Source organism: Montipora foliosa, chromosome 12 (assembly GCF_036669935.1).
Source record: "Montipora foliosa isolate CH-2021 chromosome 12, ASM3666993v2, whole genome shotgun sequence".
In the NCBI taxonomy this organism is placed as follows: Eukaryota; Metazoa; Cnidaria; class Anthozoa; order Scleractinia; family Acroporidae; genus Montipora; species Montipora foliosa.
In genome coordinates, this window is record NC_090880.1 from 29463851 (window position 1) to 29482748 (window position 18898).

General features: G+C 34.6%; 1 protein-coding gene across 1 annotated transcript; it reads left to right on the forward strand.

Annotated features, from left to right (window-relative positions):
• The first annotated feature begins 14820 nt into the window (after positions 1-14820).
• Positions 14821-18606, forward strand: LOC137981105 (uncharacterized). Its single transcript, XM_068828453.1, has 3 exons — positions 14821-15487; positions 15599-16792; positions 18407-18606. Exons 1-3 carry the CDS (start codon positions 14821-14823, stop codon positions 18604-18606), a joined length of 2061 nt encoding a protein of 686 aa, XP_068684554.1.
• Positions 18607-18898: the final 292 nt, after the last annotated feature.

An 18898-nucleotide genomic window follows, 5' to 3' on the forward strand; every position in this document is an offset into this window, starting at 1 on the left:
AGCTGGCTGTAGAAACTCTGAAGACTGAGGACGACTTAAAAAAAAAAAAAAAAAACCCTTTCCCTCTCCCAGAGAATAGTCACAAACATACGACGGCTGGTCAGAGTGATTGCGCTTGAGTAGTATAGGAGTTGGGGGTATGAGATCATTTTGTAAAAATGCTCTCATCCCAACCCAACTCCATACTACTTTACATTTGACGGTTACATATTTTTGATCTCGTATTTTCGGTCTCATATTCTTGGAAATCTATATGTTTTATATTTCTGCGAATCTATGCCGTGGCGTGGCAGAATGGATCCAACGCAAAATTTATTTTGGAACTATATGTTGTTAAAAAACCTAAAATAATATCTCATATAATAGTATAATGAGTTGCCAAGAACTGCATAAAGAACTTGTCAATATGGAAGAAGTGGTCTGTCCATTTTGTAATAAGCAAATCTCGAAACATACGAAAGAAATTGAGCAATGCTGCAGTCAACCTGATATAGTGAATGATAACAATATGCTAGTTTGTAAAAAATGTGGGACAGTTAATGGCTATAAACCACTTATAGAATTTGTTGATTTTCACTCAAATAAGCATAAATTCCATCGTAAAAGTGTTTACCAAAGAAAATATCATATAGAAAACATAATGAATAATATAGCTGTAAAAAATGGTTTCCAGATTTATGTAAAAAATATGGATAAAATAATTCGAATTTTTGCGGCTATCGGGGAAGTTGTGAAAGATGTTAACATTGATAGAAAGCGTATGATTAACATAAATTTCATTTTAAAACAAATATTTAAAATGCTTGATCTTCCTTTTGAAAAGGTCAAGACGAGTAAATCCAAAAAGACACTTCAATCATATGAACGATATTGGAAAGACATCCTGTCATTGGCATCAGACCGAATTAATGAAATAGTTAAGGAATGAATTTGTCATTGTATTTAGCGTAGAACTTGTCAACACTAGGACAAACATCAGTCACAAAATCATCTACATTTTTTAATTCTGTGTGAAACGATGGTTGAAAATCACCGCTTCTCAACATGTCTTTTATTGAATTCAAAAGATGCTGATAACTTTGGTATGCGTAAGTACAATTTTGTATTTTAAGATCCAGTGATTGGAAATCCATGTAAGACTTGATTAACAAAGCACAAGTGCTTATTGCTACTAGGGCTATACCACCAGTTACAACAGCACTAATAATTCCACCAGTACCAGTTATGACAGAAACAGTATTTCCTAACAGTTTTAATTTTTTGTAACGTTTCACAGCTTGCTTGTAAGCCCAACACTTTCTATGGTATGCCTTATAATAGCTCTTTAGTTCGTCGACCTGATCTTCTGAGAGTTTGTCTGAAATATGGTTCCAGCTAAATATTCTCTTTTTTCGATCTGCCATATATATGGTCTAGATTGTTAATCGTCTGCATAGACAATACAGTATACCACTGACTTGACCACAAAAAGGTGATCTTTTAATCAGTTTAGTTGTGTATTTTTCTGAAATAGCATAAGTGTAACCTCTACCGAGCTTATGGTGGTCATAAAACCTCCCGGAAGCATCATGTAATACACTATGTGAATTTAATATATCAATCCAACCGAAGATCTTTTCAAGTAACCATGTTAGACAGCCACTACCTGGTCCAAGAAGACCAATTTCACCATTATTGAGTTCAAGAATCTCATTCATAGACATGTCTCTTTTAAAATAGAAACAGTGCAGGTATTGATAAACAAGTGCTGATTTTAATATTTTGTCATTAATGCATGGATGTTTTTCTTTTGCTTCTTGAAAACTATATTCCACAAATCGTAATAAATTGTCGATGTACATATATATGTTACGTTATATATTTTAAAATGACCACATCACAAATCAAAATGATTTTGAATGAACCTGAACATATTTTTTAATTCATCATCAGACAGAGATTTAGCCCAAACAGCAAAAGCATATAAATCCATTTCACAGAAATTCACAGCAGTGCCATCAGTATGAACCTGACATCCAATAAACATTTCTTGAGCTGAACCTGTCAGAGTGGCAGAAATTGTTTCTGTTTTAATCGCACTGATTGATGTAACGCCTCTAAAGAGTTCTATAGAGATTTGTCCCATTAATACGAATTGTCCAAACTTCGATATTACCAGAGAGATTCAGCAAAGAAGGAATGTTAAGTCTGCCATTTGACGAGGAACCAAAATCGACATAGACTGCACCATCTCCCCATGGTATATGCACACCGAATCTGACGGCTCCACGCCCCCATTGAAACTGTGATTGATTAGTTATCGCTTTTGTTTTGACAACCAGTATTACTGTACATTTGTTACCAGATTTACCTGCTATTTCAGAAACATCAAACGAATTTTTTGCCAAATAGTCATCACTACCATCAAAACGTACAAAAAACAGTTTTTTTGTTGAATCCCTTAGAAAAAGAGGCTTTTTTGAATTGGTTTGTTGTGAAAAATCGATATTATTCACAGGATCAATCCATGAACTGACTCTATCATTTGAATCGGCTGTGACTACTGATAAAGCTGGAATTAATGCAATGCTGATTTTGTCTAACACTGGTATACCAGGTAGACTGTTCGAAATAATAAAAGTCGATCTGTCTAACTTCAAATCGAGTTGTTTTTTTATGACAACATGGTTATCTTCCGTAGCAGCCTTAACGACGAGATTTCTGTCAGTTTCTATATGTCCATCATCATTTACTGAAAGTTGAGCTTGAGCTTGATAGGTAAAATCATCATCAGAGTGATAGTCAATGGTGTATTCAATTTTGTCACCATTGTCGTCAAGAAGATGTGTACCATCTAAATTTTTTACATACAATGTCATATACTGTTGCATTATATAATTCAATTAATCAGCAATGTTTTGTAATGTATAATGTAAACATAAGATCTTACGCCATCCCCATCGTCATCATCAAAATTTATTCGTATGTTTGTTATGTTTTCAAAATATCGATTGATATTGACAGTAAGTATTTTGCTTGTTGAAAAATCTATGTCATAAAATACACTAGCGTCTCCATAAAAAGTTATATCGTGATTCGACTCTGATGGATAATTTTTTTTAGCATGAATTTTTATTTTATCAATATAAATTTTAGTAAATGTTAGAGGTACTGTTCTAGAAATATTAAAATCACAACCCAGTGATGATTCTGAAGTGGTTCCATAGGCGTAAGACGGTAATATCTTATCAAATAACCCTAAAATTTTATTACCATTCATATTGATTGGTACATGCATTTGAAATTGATCATTTACAACTTCATAAGCCATTTCATAATCATAAATTGTAAAATCAAGGTTGTTTTTTGATTCACCTTTTATACCGTAAATCAGGACATACATTGGTAAAAGAGTTGGGCTTCTATTGTCATAAGTGGATTGAACAGTTACATATAACCGTCTTCCAATAGTTGGTGAAGAACCGTCTGGTGATAAGTTCATAATAAAGCGATAATATTTATACTCTGTGTTGGTTTTGACTGTTGTGGTTCTATCAGTGTTCATGTTCAATTTTTCAAAAGTAACCTGCAATGAATTAAACTCCACATCAAAACCGGTTTTTGGAAAATATATTTCTAAACACACAGTATATTTATCGCTATAATTATCACGTATCAGTTTGAATAGATTGAAATCGAATCGTCCTTTGAACAGACTGGAACCATCTGTTGCCTTTTGAACCTTGAATGAAAATGCTTTTTTGTTGTTTTTATGTGGTGAGTCATTATAGTCGATTAAATTGGCGTCCTGTATTCCGTAATCTTCTGTAAATTCCCCATCATCCATGGCATATTTGAGCACATTTTTTCTGTTTGTGTGAGTAGTTATGTGACTCTTCACTATTTCGTCGTCTACATATTTCTTATTTTTTTCTATTTGTTCGTCTGTGTATCTATTATTTGCAGTGCTTATAGTCGAAAAAGCGTCATTTACTTGCTTCAAAGTTATGGCATCTTGATTATGTGTGGCGTTTCCGAGATTTATTATTCGTTGATTGTTCATGTCTAGAACAGAAGTCATTACACCGCTTCCATCCAATTTCAATGTTTTTCCAACCTCGGCATCGACATAAGCTTTGTTTGTCACATCTCTAGCACCGGTTGGTTGTCCGCAATTTATTATTTTATTCAAAGACATATCCAAATTTCCAGTCATTTTAGAGGATCCGTCTAAACGAAGTGAATCTAAAAATAATCGATCAACGTAACCTTTTCCAGTGGCATCATTTCTACCTGTCGGATTAGCAAGATTGACGATCTTTTTTTGTGACATATTTAAATTTCCAGTCATGTCCTGCGAACCATCACGGAGCACAACCTGATTTGTATTGGGTTTGGTTGATAAACCAGTTTGTAATTGGTGTTTTGTAACAGCGTCAGAATTGCCAGTGCCTTCAGCAAGATTGCTGATTTTGTTATTTCCAAAGTCAAAATTGCCAGTTACGGAAATACTTCCATCTTTTTTCAAATAATTAGCCAGCTCCGTTTTGTCGGCTTTGAAATTCATAAAGTCGTCAACGTAAAATTTATTGGTAGCGTCTGAATGCAATATTGGATCTTGCACTCCTGAGATTCTTTTATTTTTCATGTCGATCGGATTTTGGGCTTCTATCTTTCCATCGTTGGTATTTAATTCAAAATAAAAGCTATGTAGATGCAAACTACTTACAGCATCACTGTGACCATGTCTAGCTGGAGCAATATTTTCGACACGCCGATTATCCATGTTAAGGGCTCCAGTCATTGGACTACTGCTGTCTAGTTTTAATGTCTTATTAACCTCAGAATCAACATAACTCTTTGTACTAGCGTCAGTGTTTGTTTGTGGTAAATCCACATTTCGCAGTTTTTTATTCTGTATATCATAATCACCGTCATCTGTTAGTTTAAAACCAACACCGGGCAATCCTTTTACTATTTCAACAACTTTTTCATGTGAAAATGTGTCTTCAGGTAATTTACCATTTGAGTAACTCATATATACAATTGGTTTATATTTTTTCATCGAAATTCTTCTTTACTTGTTTCTTGGGTTTGTTAATGTATACAAAATCGAAAGGATCTCTAGTTGCTTTCTCGTATAATTGTTTTGAGACATTGTTTTCACGACATATGAGATTTTTTTCATTAGTACTCGGGAAATCATAAATGGCAAAATGCGAGCAGTTTAATCTAATGTCTTTTGGTGTCTTATAGTAGCTTTGACTCAAATATATGACACAGCAATTTTTATGTCTTCCCTGTATAAAATAGTCAACTAATGGTTTTTGGTTTTTATCGCATACAAAATCGTCGAATATTACAATTTTTTGATTATCACTGTTAAGATCATTTACAGGAATTATTTTATCATTGCTTGCTTCAATAATATCATAACCAGCTTCTTCACTCCATGGTTCGAACTCTTTCATGAGATTCCGATACTTTGACTGCTCCAAGTTTTTCGCATAAAGGTATATTTTATCAAAGTACAATAAATTGTAAATCATATGCATCAGTGTATTGGTCTTACCAGAACCAGATGGTCCGCAAATGAGCATGCGGAAGCATCGATCAGGCATAAAATCATATAGTTGTGTGAAGTTTGCGGCAACATCGTCGTCAATATCATAATTTGGTATTTTCATTTTTATATTATATGGTTATATTGTTTCAATGACATGGTGTTTAACATGGTGTTCAACACAGTGTAAAACGTTATTTTTTATATATGAATTTCCATTTTTATGTAACGTAACAATATAACAATAAATGAGTTTACTTAAGTGGAAAGAACTCGCAAAGAGTAAATCTGAATTAGGGGACAAGATCAATTATGTCCATAATGCAATTACAAAACATGATATCGATCAGAAGACCAGTCAACAGGGATTTTCAAAAGTATTTAAACCAATTACAAGTAAATTAGATGATGTTATTGATAGTAATCAGGTTTTAAGGCTGCCAAGGAAAAAACGACCACTGAAGAAAGGAGAAGTTCCTGATTACGGCATTGATATAGAGGATGAAGTTCCAGATATGAATCTTGGTGATATATTTGAACAACCTGTTTTGCCACAGCAAGAAAAACAACTGGTGCCAAAACCGCCAACATATGAAGAATCTTTACAAGATCTTCTGGAAGGAAAAAAAGAGATGTATGTTGATCCTAAGTACTTTCCTGAAGAACCAGAATTACCACCAGAATATGATGATGACGAGGAGATAGATTATGGAATAGATGATGAAGATATGGAAGATGAGATATTGAATGAGATGGATGTACCAAATTATGACACAGTTGAAAAAACACTGAATCAACCAGGAATGAATGACAAAAAATCCAAAGCATATCTTCGTAAAATTTTAACACAAACTAGAATGAAAAGAAACAGTTTGAGAGGTTATAAAACACAGGTGACAAAACAATATAACAAGGGAATGATCGGGGAAGCACAAAGACAAGAGATGAACGAAAGAATAGACAGAGCTAAAAATGTGTTGAATGCATACATTGCACATTATGACACTAAATTGAAAACAATAAAAGGTTCTGGAATCAGAAGAAAAGGTGGTAATGTGATATTTTTCAACAAACCGAAAGAACTCATAAAAAAATTGGATTTAATCATTGGTGAGATATTGGCTGGTAATACAAGCATTGACATGCGAAATATGGGTGTTTCTATATTGGACACATTATTGAAAATGACAACAATTAACAAATCACAATATGGTAAATTATACAAACAATATTTCCAAATTTAATGTAACTTCATTATATAATGGAACGAGAGATAGTTTTATCATCTTACAGTGTGAAAAATAAAGGGGATAATAAACCAGAAGATTTTACAACAAATTTCACCAGACCTGTAACTCTGGACAATAATAAGCAATACGTTATCGGTCTTAACAGAGTCATTAACATGTCATTCACTTGGTTCAATGTCAATGCTGGGTACAAAAATCAATTAATCAAATACAGCTCCGATAATGGTTCAACTTTTAAGGACATTACCTTTCCAGCTGGGGTATGGAATTATACGGACTTTGACAGACATATTAAAAATGTGACGAAAACTGGTGATACGTATCCGATGACTCTTGAATTCAACGAAACAACATTCAGAGTCACGGTTACATTAGCTGCAAATTACCAACTCGATTTAAGAGCAAGTAATTTTAATGACCTGATCGGTTTTGATAAAAAGATATTAGCAAGTGGAACGCATATTGGACCAAGAGTGCCGAATCTCAGTCAAGACACAGACGTACTCAATATTCATTGCGATTTGGTCAACGAAAGTTTAGTTGACGGTGAAGAAACAGACATTATTTATTCATTCTCAACCAGTGTACTAAAACCAAGTTACTCCTTCACCCTCGAACCACAAAGAGTTACATTTAATCCTGTGAACAAAACTACAATTTCATCAATCAGAATCATGATAACAGATGGAAAAAGAAGATTAGTGGATCTAAATGGAGCAGATACGTCTTTTTCACTAATTCTAAAAAGTATCTAATGTAAAAGTATAATGAAACCGTATGAATTTAAGAGGTTTTACCATCCAAAACTTGGTAAATTTGTATTTCAACACAAAGGGTCTGGGCTTATCTTAGACAACATTTTCAAACCGTTAAAGAGTGTGGCATCATCTGTTTTCAAGAAATTCGCCAAGCCATTAGCCAAGAAGGCATTAGAATCAGGGGTTTCCCATGCAGGTGATAAAATTGGCAAGACGGTGGCAGAAAAGTCAGGAGACCTAATAATGAAAAAATTAGCAAATTTGAGAAAAGGAGCCACAACACCAACACAAAAAGCAATTGTTCCATCCTTGCCCATTGAACAGAAACAGCAAGATGAAAGCGCTGACATGATACTAAATAGATTGATATCCGGATCTGGAAGAAGGCGTAGATTTTTCAAATAAATAACATGACAGCAAAATTATATAATACAATAGTATAAATGGCTTTTAGAACAAGTGAATTATTGCAAAGAAATGAGTTGGTGCGTTTCCAACTTGATGATGTAATTAGAGCCCCTGGAAATAATCAACATCAAGAAAAGAACGGTTACAGATTCACCATCAACGACCGGAGTTCTTTCTATGATTGGTACAATGCTTATTTCGAGGTTCAATTCCAGTTACAAAAAATAGCAGATGGAGCTGGTTATGCAGCAGCCGATAGAATAACGGTGATAAACGGATCTCATTCATTGATTTCACATATGATGATTAAAAGTGCTGGGAAAATTGTTTATGATACTGACAATCTACATAAGGTCACTTTTGTGAAGAATCTGTTGGAATATTCTGATGATTACAGCAGATCAGTCGGTAAAAACAGTTTTTGGTATTTAGACACAGATGGTACGACAGCCAATACTAATTCAGGATATGAATCTAGAAGAGTGCTTACACAAGCTACCAACAATGATGGAACGGGAGGAGCAAAAAATGTGAATTTGATCATACCTCTCAATCGTTACAGTTTTTTTGAAGAGTTGCAGGATAAAATGTTGGTTCCTATGCAGTTACAATTCAATTTGAATCTCCAGAACGACAATGAACTCATCAATAGGGCAGCAGCAGCAGATGCCGGAAGAGTAGTGATTAACAGATTTCTACTATGGGTTCCAAAATTAACACCAAAAGACAGTATGTACGACAAATTTGTAAGCTCTTTCATGAAAGAACACAAATGGACATATCAGCGTGAACTATATGCAGTGTCAGCACCTGCTAGAGTCAGTGGTTTTTTTCAGATTTCTTCCAGTATTGACAATGTCAAAGCAATTTTTGTTTATCTACAACGGGCTAAAACCAGAGTTGCAACTCAAAATCCATATATACTTGATACCTTCAAACTGAATGAAGCAAACGCAAACAGTTATTTAACAACATGCAGACTCGAATATGGCAATGGTGTTTTCTACCCAGAAACAGAATATGACAGTGAAAGCAAAGTGAGAATATTCAATGATCTGATGTCTTATGCAATGCGAAAAAATGATTACAACACCGGAACCCAGTTGAATCTTGCTAATTATAACAGCCTGTATCCACTAATCTATTTCGATCTGTCATATCAGGCAGAGAAAGTAACAAGAGACCCTAAACAGTTGATTTTCAGGTATAAAATAAGTGCCAATAGTGCAGCAGATTTCAATGTCCATGCAGTTGTATTGTACGAAGAGTCGGTTGTTATTGACAAGGTGGGTAATGAATTGGTGATAGTTTAAGCCCGCAACTGAAACAGTAATATGAAATCAAGTGAATGACTCCTATTTATTTACAATCGGAATTATATAACATATATTATATGACTGAACTTCATGAAATCAACGTAAGACTTACAGATAATCAAAAAAAGAATCTGAGTAATGCTTACCATAAAAGGGAAACAATTGTTCTAAGACTGACAAATGATTCTCTTCATGGAAACGACACTCTTTATGTTCCAGCAATGGTGAAAAAACGATTGCAAAAAAATCGACAATTGAACAAAGGAATGGACATTAAGCTTGCTAAGACCAATATCAGAAAACAAGTAGGCGGAAGTCTTTTGAGCACCGTATTGTCACTTGGTATGAGAGCATTACCAGCAATTGGTAAAACCCTTGGGTTGAGTGCTCTTGGTGGTTTAGCAGAAGCCGGAGCTAAAAAATTGTTAGGATCTGGTCAAAAAGGTGGTGCTATGCCATTACCCATGATGATACCTTTCAATGCAATCAATCAACTGATGCCATATCTGAATATGTTTACAACCAAACAGCAAAGAGACATAATGAATGCGGCTCAAACAGGATCTGGCGTTAAAATAACACCGACTAAAACACAATCAGGTGGATTTCTAGGAACTCTGTTAGCTAGCATTGGAATTCCTTTGGCTTTGAATCTTGTCAAAAAGCTAACGGGAAGAGGAGCACCGAGGGTAGGTAGACCAAGATTGCATGGTGAAGGATCACCTAGAATTGGAGCCCCCCCTCCATTTTACAGTTATCCGCCATATGTGACTGGTAATGGTAGAAAAAAAAAAACATCCTCAACCAAAAAAGGAAAAGGGTTACTATTGGGAAAAAACAGTCCATTCAATGGCATACCCATTTTGGGGGCAATATTGTAAAACCAAAATTTCACAAAAACATACCTATGTCCAATCACGATCTGAAAAAATGGTGTAAATATTTAAACATACCAATCAATGATGTACTGTCAAGAGATGAAAAAGTTCCACATAACCATAAACAGGCGTTATTTATTTACAATCTGGAACCAGCTTATATGTCAGGATCTCACTGGGTAGCCACTTATGTTAAGGATAATGTGATAAATTATTTTGATTCGTTTGGTATGCCACCTTTTCAAGAGATTGTAAATCACGCCAAAAAGAAAAATCTGACTTTGTTACATCAAAACAATCAGATACAAAACATACAAACAACAACTTGTGGGTATTTCTGTTTATACTTTCTGAATGAAATGAATAAGGGTAATTCGTATTATGATTTATTGCAAGTATTCGACATAAATGATACAATGAAAAATGAGAAATTTATCGAATATTATTTCAGAAATATCTAACTTATATGTATTATGAAATCATATTGTGTTAAACAAAAGAAAGTGACTGAATGTGTTGAACCTTCAGGTTACAAAACAGCTAAAAATGGTAGACTAATGTTCTTTTGCACTTGTGCTGAATGTGGTATTACAAAGACCAAATTTGTCAAACAACAGGGAAACTAAACAGCCCGTTGGGAGCGGGCTTATTTGGTGATATCGCTAATGCAGGAACTGAATTGTTCCTAACAAAAGGAGTACCTTATCTTGGCAAAAAAGCAGTTGAAATGGGAAGATATTATGGTTCCGAATTAATGAGAGACCCAAGATTGCAGAAAAAAGCAATCGATTATGGTTTGAGAAAAATGAATCCTCTACTTCATAAAGTGGGATCAGAAGCTCTCGATCAATTGTCAACAAAAATAAGACCAAATAAAAAATACACAACAAACAGAAAAGATCTTGATGGCGGCGCTGTTGACATTCACAAAGCTATTGGTAAATTGCCGAAACCAAAAGGCGGATGGACATTACCTGGGCATCATTACACAGGACCTTATAATGATTTAGAAAATCAACTGAAGTATGACCCAAAAACTGGTCAAATATTGGAAATATATGATATGCCCACTGGCAAAACTGATGCAATAGCAATGCAACACGATGTTGATTATTCCGTCTGCAAGGATGACAGGAAATGTAAAAACAAAGCAGATAGGAAAATGGTTCAAGCTTTAGACAACGTACCGTATAATGAAAGACAATGGGGGCATTGGTTGGCAAGAAATGTTATCAATACAAAGCAGAAACTAGGTCTTGGAGTTTCAAAAAACGGAAAAAGCCGTCGGGTAAAGAAAACTGGCAAGAAAAATTAGCAGATGAATTACATGCATCTATAAGACGCAACTTTACTCGGCGGCGTGTAATCGTAAATCATATTGATGAAATATGGGCAAGTGATCTAGTTGAAATGCAACAGTTTAGTAAATGGAATACAGGTTACCGATATCTTTTAATGGTCATTGATGTTTTCAGCAAATACGGTTGGATTGTCCCATTGAAGGACAAGAAAGGTGAATCTGTCACTGAAGCATTTAAAACAATATTCAGGGAAGGCAGAAGACCACAATATTTATGGGTTGATAAGGGAAAGGAGTTCTATAACAAACACTTGAAGGACTTGTTAGACAAAAATGGGATACATATGTACTCCACTGAAAATGAAGAGAAATCCTCAGTGGTCGAAAGATGGAATAGAACAATCAAGTCCAAAATGTGGAAGCAGTTCACAGTTCAAGGTAATACAATGTATCTCGATATGCTGTCCAAACTAGTGAAACAGTATAATAATACAAAACATTCAAGCATAAAGATGACACCTGCAGAAGCATCTAATAAGAGGAATGAAGGTATAGTTTACTTCAATCTATATGGTGATATGGAGCCATTAAAACAGAAACCTAAATTCAAAACAGGTGACCAGGTTCGAATATCCAAGTATAAACGGAATGTGTTCGATAAAGGATATACTCCAAACTGGACCGAAGAAGTGTTTACAGTTGATAAGATCCAATACACTAATCCAATAACATACAAACTAAAAGATCTCAGAGGTGAAGAGATACAAGGCAGTTTTTATGAACCTGAATTATTAAAAGCAAAGCAGGATATTTTCCGTATTGACAAAGTGATCAGAAGAGACTACAAAAAGAAACAAGCTTTGGTAAAATGGAAGGGATACAGTGATGAATTCAACAGTTGGATACCATTGAAAGACATTGAAAACATATGAATTGTGGTCGAACAAACGCGCATAAAGACTTATAAAAAAATAAAAATATATACTTATATTATATGGACAAGTTTGAAAATGAAGAAAAGTTTGGTTTCTATTATGAGAGCGATCAAGACTCTGGTTCAGATTCCGATTGGACGCCATCGCAAGAAAGTATATCTGAAGAAAGCTGCTCAAGTTCGCAAGAATCTGAGTCGTCACAAGACAGTGATGAATCTGTGTAAGTAATAATTATATGACCTTCAAAGGAAGCCAAATAATAGAAACCATGGTTGTCAGAAAAGTAGTCACAGAAATGATTTGTGACGTGATAGTGAATAACGCGGCTTACATGCATTACGTGCGAACAAAAGGGATGCCATTGTTGTATCGTGCATTGAAAACAAAAGGACCGGAAAGAGAAATCAAGAGAATGTTTCATAACATGGATGCCAAAATGGATTTTTTGTTCAGAGAGTTTCAAAGATACAACAATTTTTTGAAGCCATTAAAATTGTTGCAAGGATGAAGTGAAAAACTAATATAATCCTATTGTATATGAACCCAAAATCATTATTCAATGCTTTAATGTCCCATGTAATTCGTGATCCTTCGTTGAAAGTCTTTTTGGAAGATTTGATTTATTCCGATGTGTTGTCTGTCATTCATCCACCCGTTAAATTGAAATTGGTGCATTTCAATAAAAAATTAATGGTCATGGTAACAGATGGAAAAAAAATCTTTGTAATGGATCCCGATGACATAAACGACGACATGTTGCAACAGATAAAACAAGCTTTCAGCAAATACAAACCAAATGAATCTGAAGATGAATCTGAAGATGATTCTGAAGATGATTCTGATTAAAACCATATAAAAGAATAATGTCTCTGTATATAATATGGAAACTTCAAAACGAGGTCCAAAGAAACAATTCACTGACAAAGAGATTCAAGAGAAAAAAAACAAATATGGTCGTGAGACAGAATGGTATTGTGTGATATGCAACAATGGAAAGAATTATGCCATGAGAGGAAAACATCAGCATCTCAAAAGTGAGAAACACAAACTGCATATGAAAATTCATGAATTGGAAAATATATAGTTTGTCAAATTTTTACAGTTAAAATCAATCGTACCAGATTGGTTTCAACCAAAAATCCATAAAGTATTTAAAAGAATGTCGATTGTTATATAAGATAGAGAATGAAAAATAATATCTCAAGTAATATTATGAATCATTATGACCTAGAAAATCTTAGCAAACAAGAATTGTTGAATATAATAAAAAAATTATTGAATAAAAACGAACCAGCAACCAAGATCCGGAGGCCTATCCCAACTCCTCGAAAAAGTGTTAGGCAAATGGTGCAAAACTATGAAGAAAATATAATTCTTCCCCCGCCAGAGTTCCGAGATGGATACAAACCGGTGGCTGCGGTAAGAACCAAACAACCTGTGGCCGCGGTAAGAACAAAAATACCGGTTGCCGCTCCAAGAACCAAAAAACAACCCGTTCCATCACCAAGGACCATAATACAAGAAACGAACAAAGCTTTAAAAGGTTTCACAAAGTCTTATGAAATCAACATAAAAAACAGCAAAGACCCACTTATGCAACTGCAAAATACAAGAAAGGCTGTTGCCATACATATCAAAAAAATATTGAAATCAATAAAAGGTCTAAAGTTTGTTGAAACACTGAGGGTCACATTTGAAAAGCAAACAGGGCGAGAAGAAAAAAGCATCAAAACGGCTTATTTCAACAGTCAACCACAAACAATAACAAATGACACACAAATTGAACTAGCTTTATCTTTGTCAAAACAAGTCATACTAAACAAGATTGCAGTTTGGATTTCAGAGGGATCTGGTTGGACTATTCAATCTGTTGAAAATCATTATATCAATGTGGTAAAATACGAGCCAATGAAAGGATCTTCTTACATCAAATTACCAAATGAACTCAAACACAGTGCAAAAGGATTGATCAACATGAAAAATGAGGATAATGAATGCTTCAGGTGGTGCCACATAAGACATCTTAATCCTCAAGACAAATACCCACAGAGAATCAAAAAATCAGACAAAGCATTCATTGAAAATTTGAATTATTCAGGAATTGAATTTCCAGTGACTACCAAACAGTACAACAAAATAGAAAAGCAAAATGAAATTAACATCAATGTATTTGGTTATGAAAACAAACAAAAATATCCCATTTATGTGTCAAAAGAAAAGTATGAAGATTGTATGAATCTGCTTCTTATAACAGAAAATGAAAACAAGCATTATGTGTTGATCAAAGATTTCAACAAATTCATGTACAATCAAACAAAACACAAGGAAAGGAAGCACTTCTGTATGCATTGCTTACAATGTTTCAGTTCTGAAAGAGTATTAACTGATCATAAAGAAAACTGCATACAAGTAAATGGCACACAAGCTATCAAAATGCCAACAAAAGATGATAACATACTAAAATTCAATAATTTCCATAAACAACTACCAGTACCATTCGTCATTTATGCAGATTTTGAAGCTATAACAGAAAAGATATCCGGTTGCCAACCTAATGATGATAAATCGTACACAGAGGCTTATCAGAGACACACAGACTGTGGTTATGGATATAAGGTTGTGTGTTGTTATGATGATAAATACACAAAACCAGTACAAATTTATAGAGGTGAAAAAGCTGTTTACAAATTTATGGAAGCTATGCTAGAGGAAGTCAAATATTGCAAGAAGATCATGAAAAAATATTTCAATAAACCATTGAGAATGACTGAAGATGATGAAAAAGAATTTCAAAAAGCTAATGAATGTCATATCTGCAATAAAAAATACAATGAAAATGATGTGAGAGTTAGAGACCATTGCCATATCACAGGTAAATACAGAGGATCAGCTCACCAAGATTGTAACCTAAATTTCAGATTGACTGAGAAAATACCAGTTATGTTTCACAATCTCCGTGGGTATGACAGTCATTTTATAATGCAAGAAATTGGTGAGATAGTTAAAAAGCATACATACACAAACAAGAAAGGTGAAACATGCCAAATGAATATCAATGCCATACCAAACAACATGGAAAAGTATATGGCTTTCATGCTTGGTAATCATCTGACCTTTATTGATAGTTTTCAATTCATGAGCTCAAGTCTTGATAAACTGGTGAGCAACCTACCAAAAGAAGCATTAATATATACTTCTCAAAAATTCAAAGGTAAAGAGCTTGATTTGATGAGTAAGAAGGGAGTATACCCATATGACTTTATGGACAGTTTTGAAAAATTCAATGAAAAGCTGCCACCAAAAGAAGAATTTTACAGTATATTAAATGATGAGCATATCTCAGGTGATCAATACAAACATGCTCAAAATGTATGGAACACTTTTGATCTAAAAAATATGGGTGAGTACCATGACTTATATCTTAAATCTGACATCCTTCTGTTAGCTGATGTGTTTGAAAACTTTCGAGAGACCTGTCTGCAATACTACAAACTAGACCCCTGTCATTATTTTACCAGTCCTGGGCTTTCTTGGGATGCTATGTTAAAGATGACTGACATTAAATTGGAGCTTATGACTGATATTGATATGTTTCAATTCATCGAAAAGGGCATGCGTGGTGGTACATCATACATAGCAAATCGATACGGCAAAGCTAATAATAGATACATGAAAACGTATGATGAGAAGGCGCCCTCAAAGTATATAATGTATCTAGATGCTAACAATCTGTATGGTTGGGCAATGAGCCAATACCTTCCAACTGGTGGTTTTAAATGGTTGGCTAAAAACCAGATTGATAAGATAGACCTAGCCAAGTATAAAGAAGATAGCAAGAAAGGTTTGATATTAGAAGTTGATTTGGAATATCCCAAAGAATTACACGATCTGCATAATGATTATCCGCTAGCAGCCGAAAAGGTCAAAGTCAACAAAGATATGCTTTCTAATTATTGCCAAGAAATAGCCAATAAATTCAAAGTGTCAACTGGCTTAGTTCATAAACTGATACCTACATTAAGCAACAAAGAAAAGTATGTTCTTCATTATAGGAACCTACAATTGTACACCGATCTTGGTTTGAAAATAACCAAAATCCATCGAGTTCTAAAGTTCAATCAGTCACCATGGTTGAAAGAATACATTGATTTCAACACACAGAAGAGAACCAATGCTAAAAATGCTTTTGAAAAAGACTTCTTCAAGCTTATGAATAACAGTGTATTTGGGAAAACAATGGAAAATATCAGAAAGCGAGTAGATGTCAGATTAGTAACTGATAAAAACAAACTGTCAAAAATGGCTGCCAAACCAACATATGTTAGTAGTAAGATCTTCAATAAAAATCTAGTGGCAGTGCATAAAATCAAAGAAACACTAACCCTAAACAGGCCGGCATATGTGGGTATGTGTATCCTAGATCTTAGCAAGACACTAATGTATGATTTTCATTATAACTACATCAAACAAAAATACGGTAGCAAAGCGAAATTATTATTCACAGACACAGACAGCTTGACCTATGAAATTGAAACCAGTGATGCGTACCAAGACTTTTGGAATGATAAAGACAAATTCGATAACAGTGATTATCCCGAAGATTCACAATATTTCGACAAGACAAACAAAAAAGTAATCGGTAAATTCAAAGACGAGGCAGCAGGTATACCAATAACCGAATTCGTCGGATTGCGATCGAAAATGTATTCATATATGAAAGACAATGACAAAGGCGGAAAGACCGCTAAGGGTATTAAAAAGAATATCATCAAAAAGAACATAACTCATGAAAATTATAAAAACGTACTGTGTAATAACAAGCAACTGCATCACACCATGAAAACGATTAGAAGCAACTTACATCAACTTGGAAGCTATGAGCTTAATAAAGTTTCATTATCTTGCTTCGATGACAAGCGGTACATTCACAATAATGGTGTGACAAGTCATGCATACGGTCATTACAACATTAACACACTAAAATAACATTTCTTTTAAAGGATTGAACACAAAATGTCCAACCAGAAAAAAACCAAAATTTGAACCATTTGGTTGTATTTTCGGTTTTGGTTAATTTATGGGTTAACTTTTCATTGGTTGAAAATCACGGGGAAACCCCCTTTATTTATTTCCGAGAATGCCATGCTTTGTGATTTTTCTAAGAAAGTCACGCATTTTAAATAACATATAGTTCCAAAATAAATTTTGCGTTGGATCCATTCTGCCTCGCCACGGCATAGATTCGCAGAAATATAAAACATATAGATTTCCAAGAATACGAGACCGAAAATACGAGATCAAAAATATGTAACCGTCAAATGTAAAGTAGTATGGAGTTGGGTTGGGATGAGAGCATTTTTACAAAATGATCTCATACCCCCAACTCCTATACTACTCGCTTGCGGAGAAAACCTGTTTTGTCCCGGTTTTGTCGCTTTTGTTAGGTCGTTTTGGATCGAGGGATTTTAAAGCGCGCGGAATTCCTGGCTGGGAAATAAATTTGATCCTCTGGCTGGGAAACCAACCAATTTTATCTAGCTGGCTGGGAAATTTCTTGTGTGTCTTGCTGGGAAAAAGGAACAGATAATGTTTTCCCAGCAACACTGAAAAACACCTGAAAATGCCTTAATAACATTTATTTTCATTAACTGGGGTATAATAGTACATTTTACAACAAATTGGTCGTTGGGTGCCCCTGCAAAATGGAAACTTTTTTTTGACCTGCAGCTTCAAGATCTCGGTGGTGCTACCTTTTTTAAGGGTAATCTAAATCAAAAAGATTTGTTAAAAGTTGGAAAAGTATCGGACGTTTTCCTGCAAGAAATACTACAAATTTGGTCAGAAGTTACTTTTGAAGATTGCATGTCCTCTGTCACCCAGCTACGGTCACAGCCTCTTTGGTTCAATTCTCTTGTACGAGTCGAAAATAAACCAATATACTACACACTATGGGCTACTAAGGGAATTCAGGTTGTCAGCGATTTAATGGTTAATGAGTCCACTTTTTTATCTTTCTCAGAATTTAAAGACCGTTATAGATTTAAACCAAGTTTTCTGTCTTTTCTTGGAGTCATCTCGGCTATAAAGCAGTTGTGGGAAACAACCAATGAGAAAAACTTAAGCGAAGCTTCGGACTACAATACGTTTAGTGAAAAAGTTCTGATGGCAAACAGAATAGTGTTCCAAAAGCTTGTGGAAAAAAAAGAAAACAGCCCTTGAATAGTCAGATGAAGTGGTTAGCAGATTGCCTAAATGAACCAAACGAAACTGTAGACTGGGTCGCCGTGTATCGAAAATCCTTCGAATGTACCAAAATCTCTAAACTTCTAGCATTTCAATTTAAGCTGTTTCACAGGCGATTAGCCACCAATAATTTTCTGAACAAAATAAACTTTATTGATAACGATCTCTGCAGTTTCTGTCAACGGGAGGAGGAATCACTCATTCACTTATTCTGGACTTGCACTGTAACGTCTCGTTTCTGGGAAGCTTTTAAGGAATGGCTGATTCG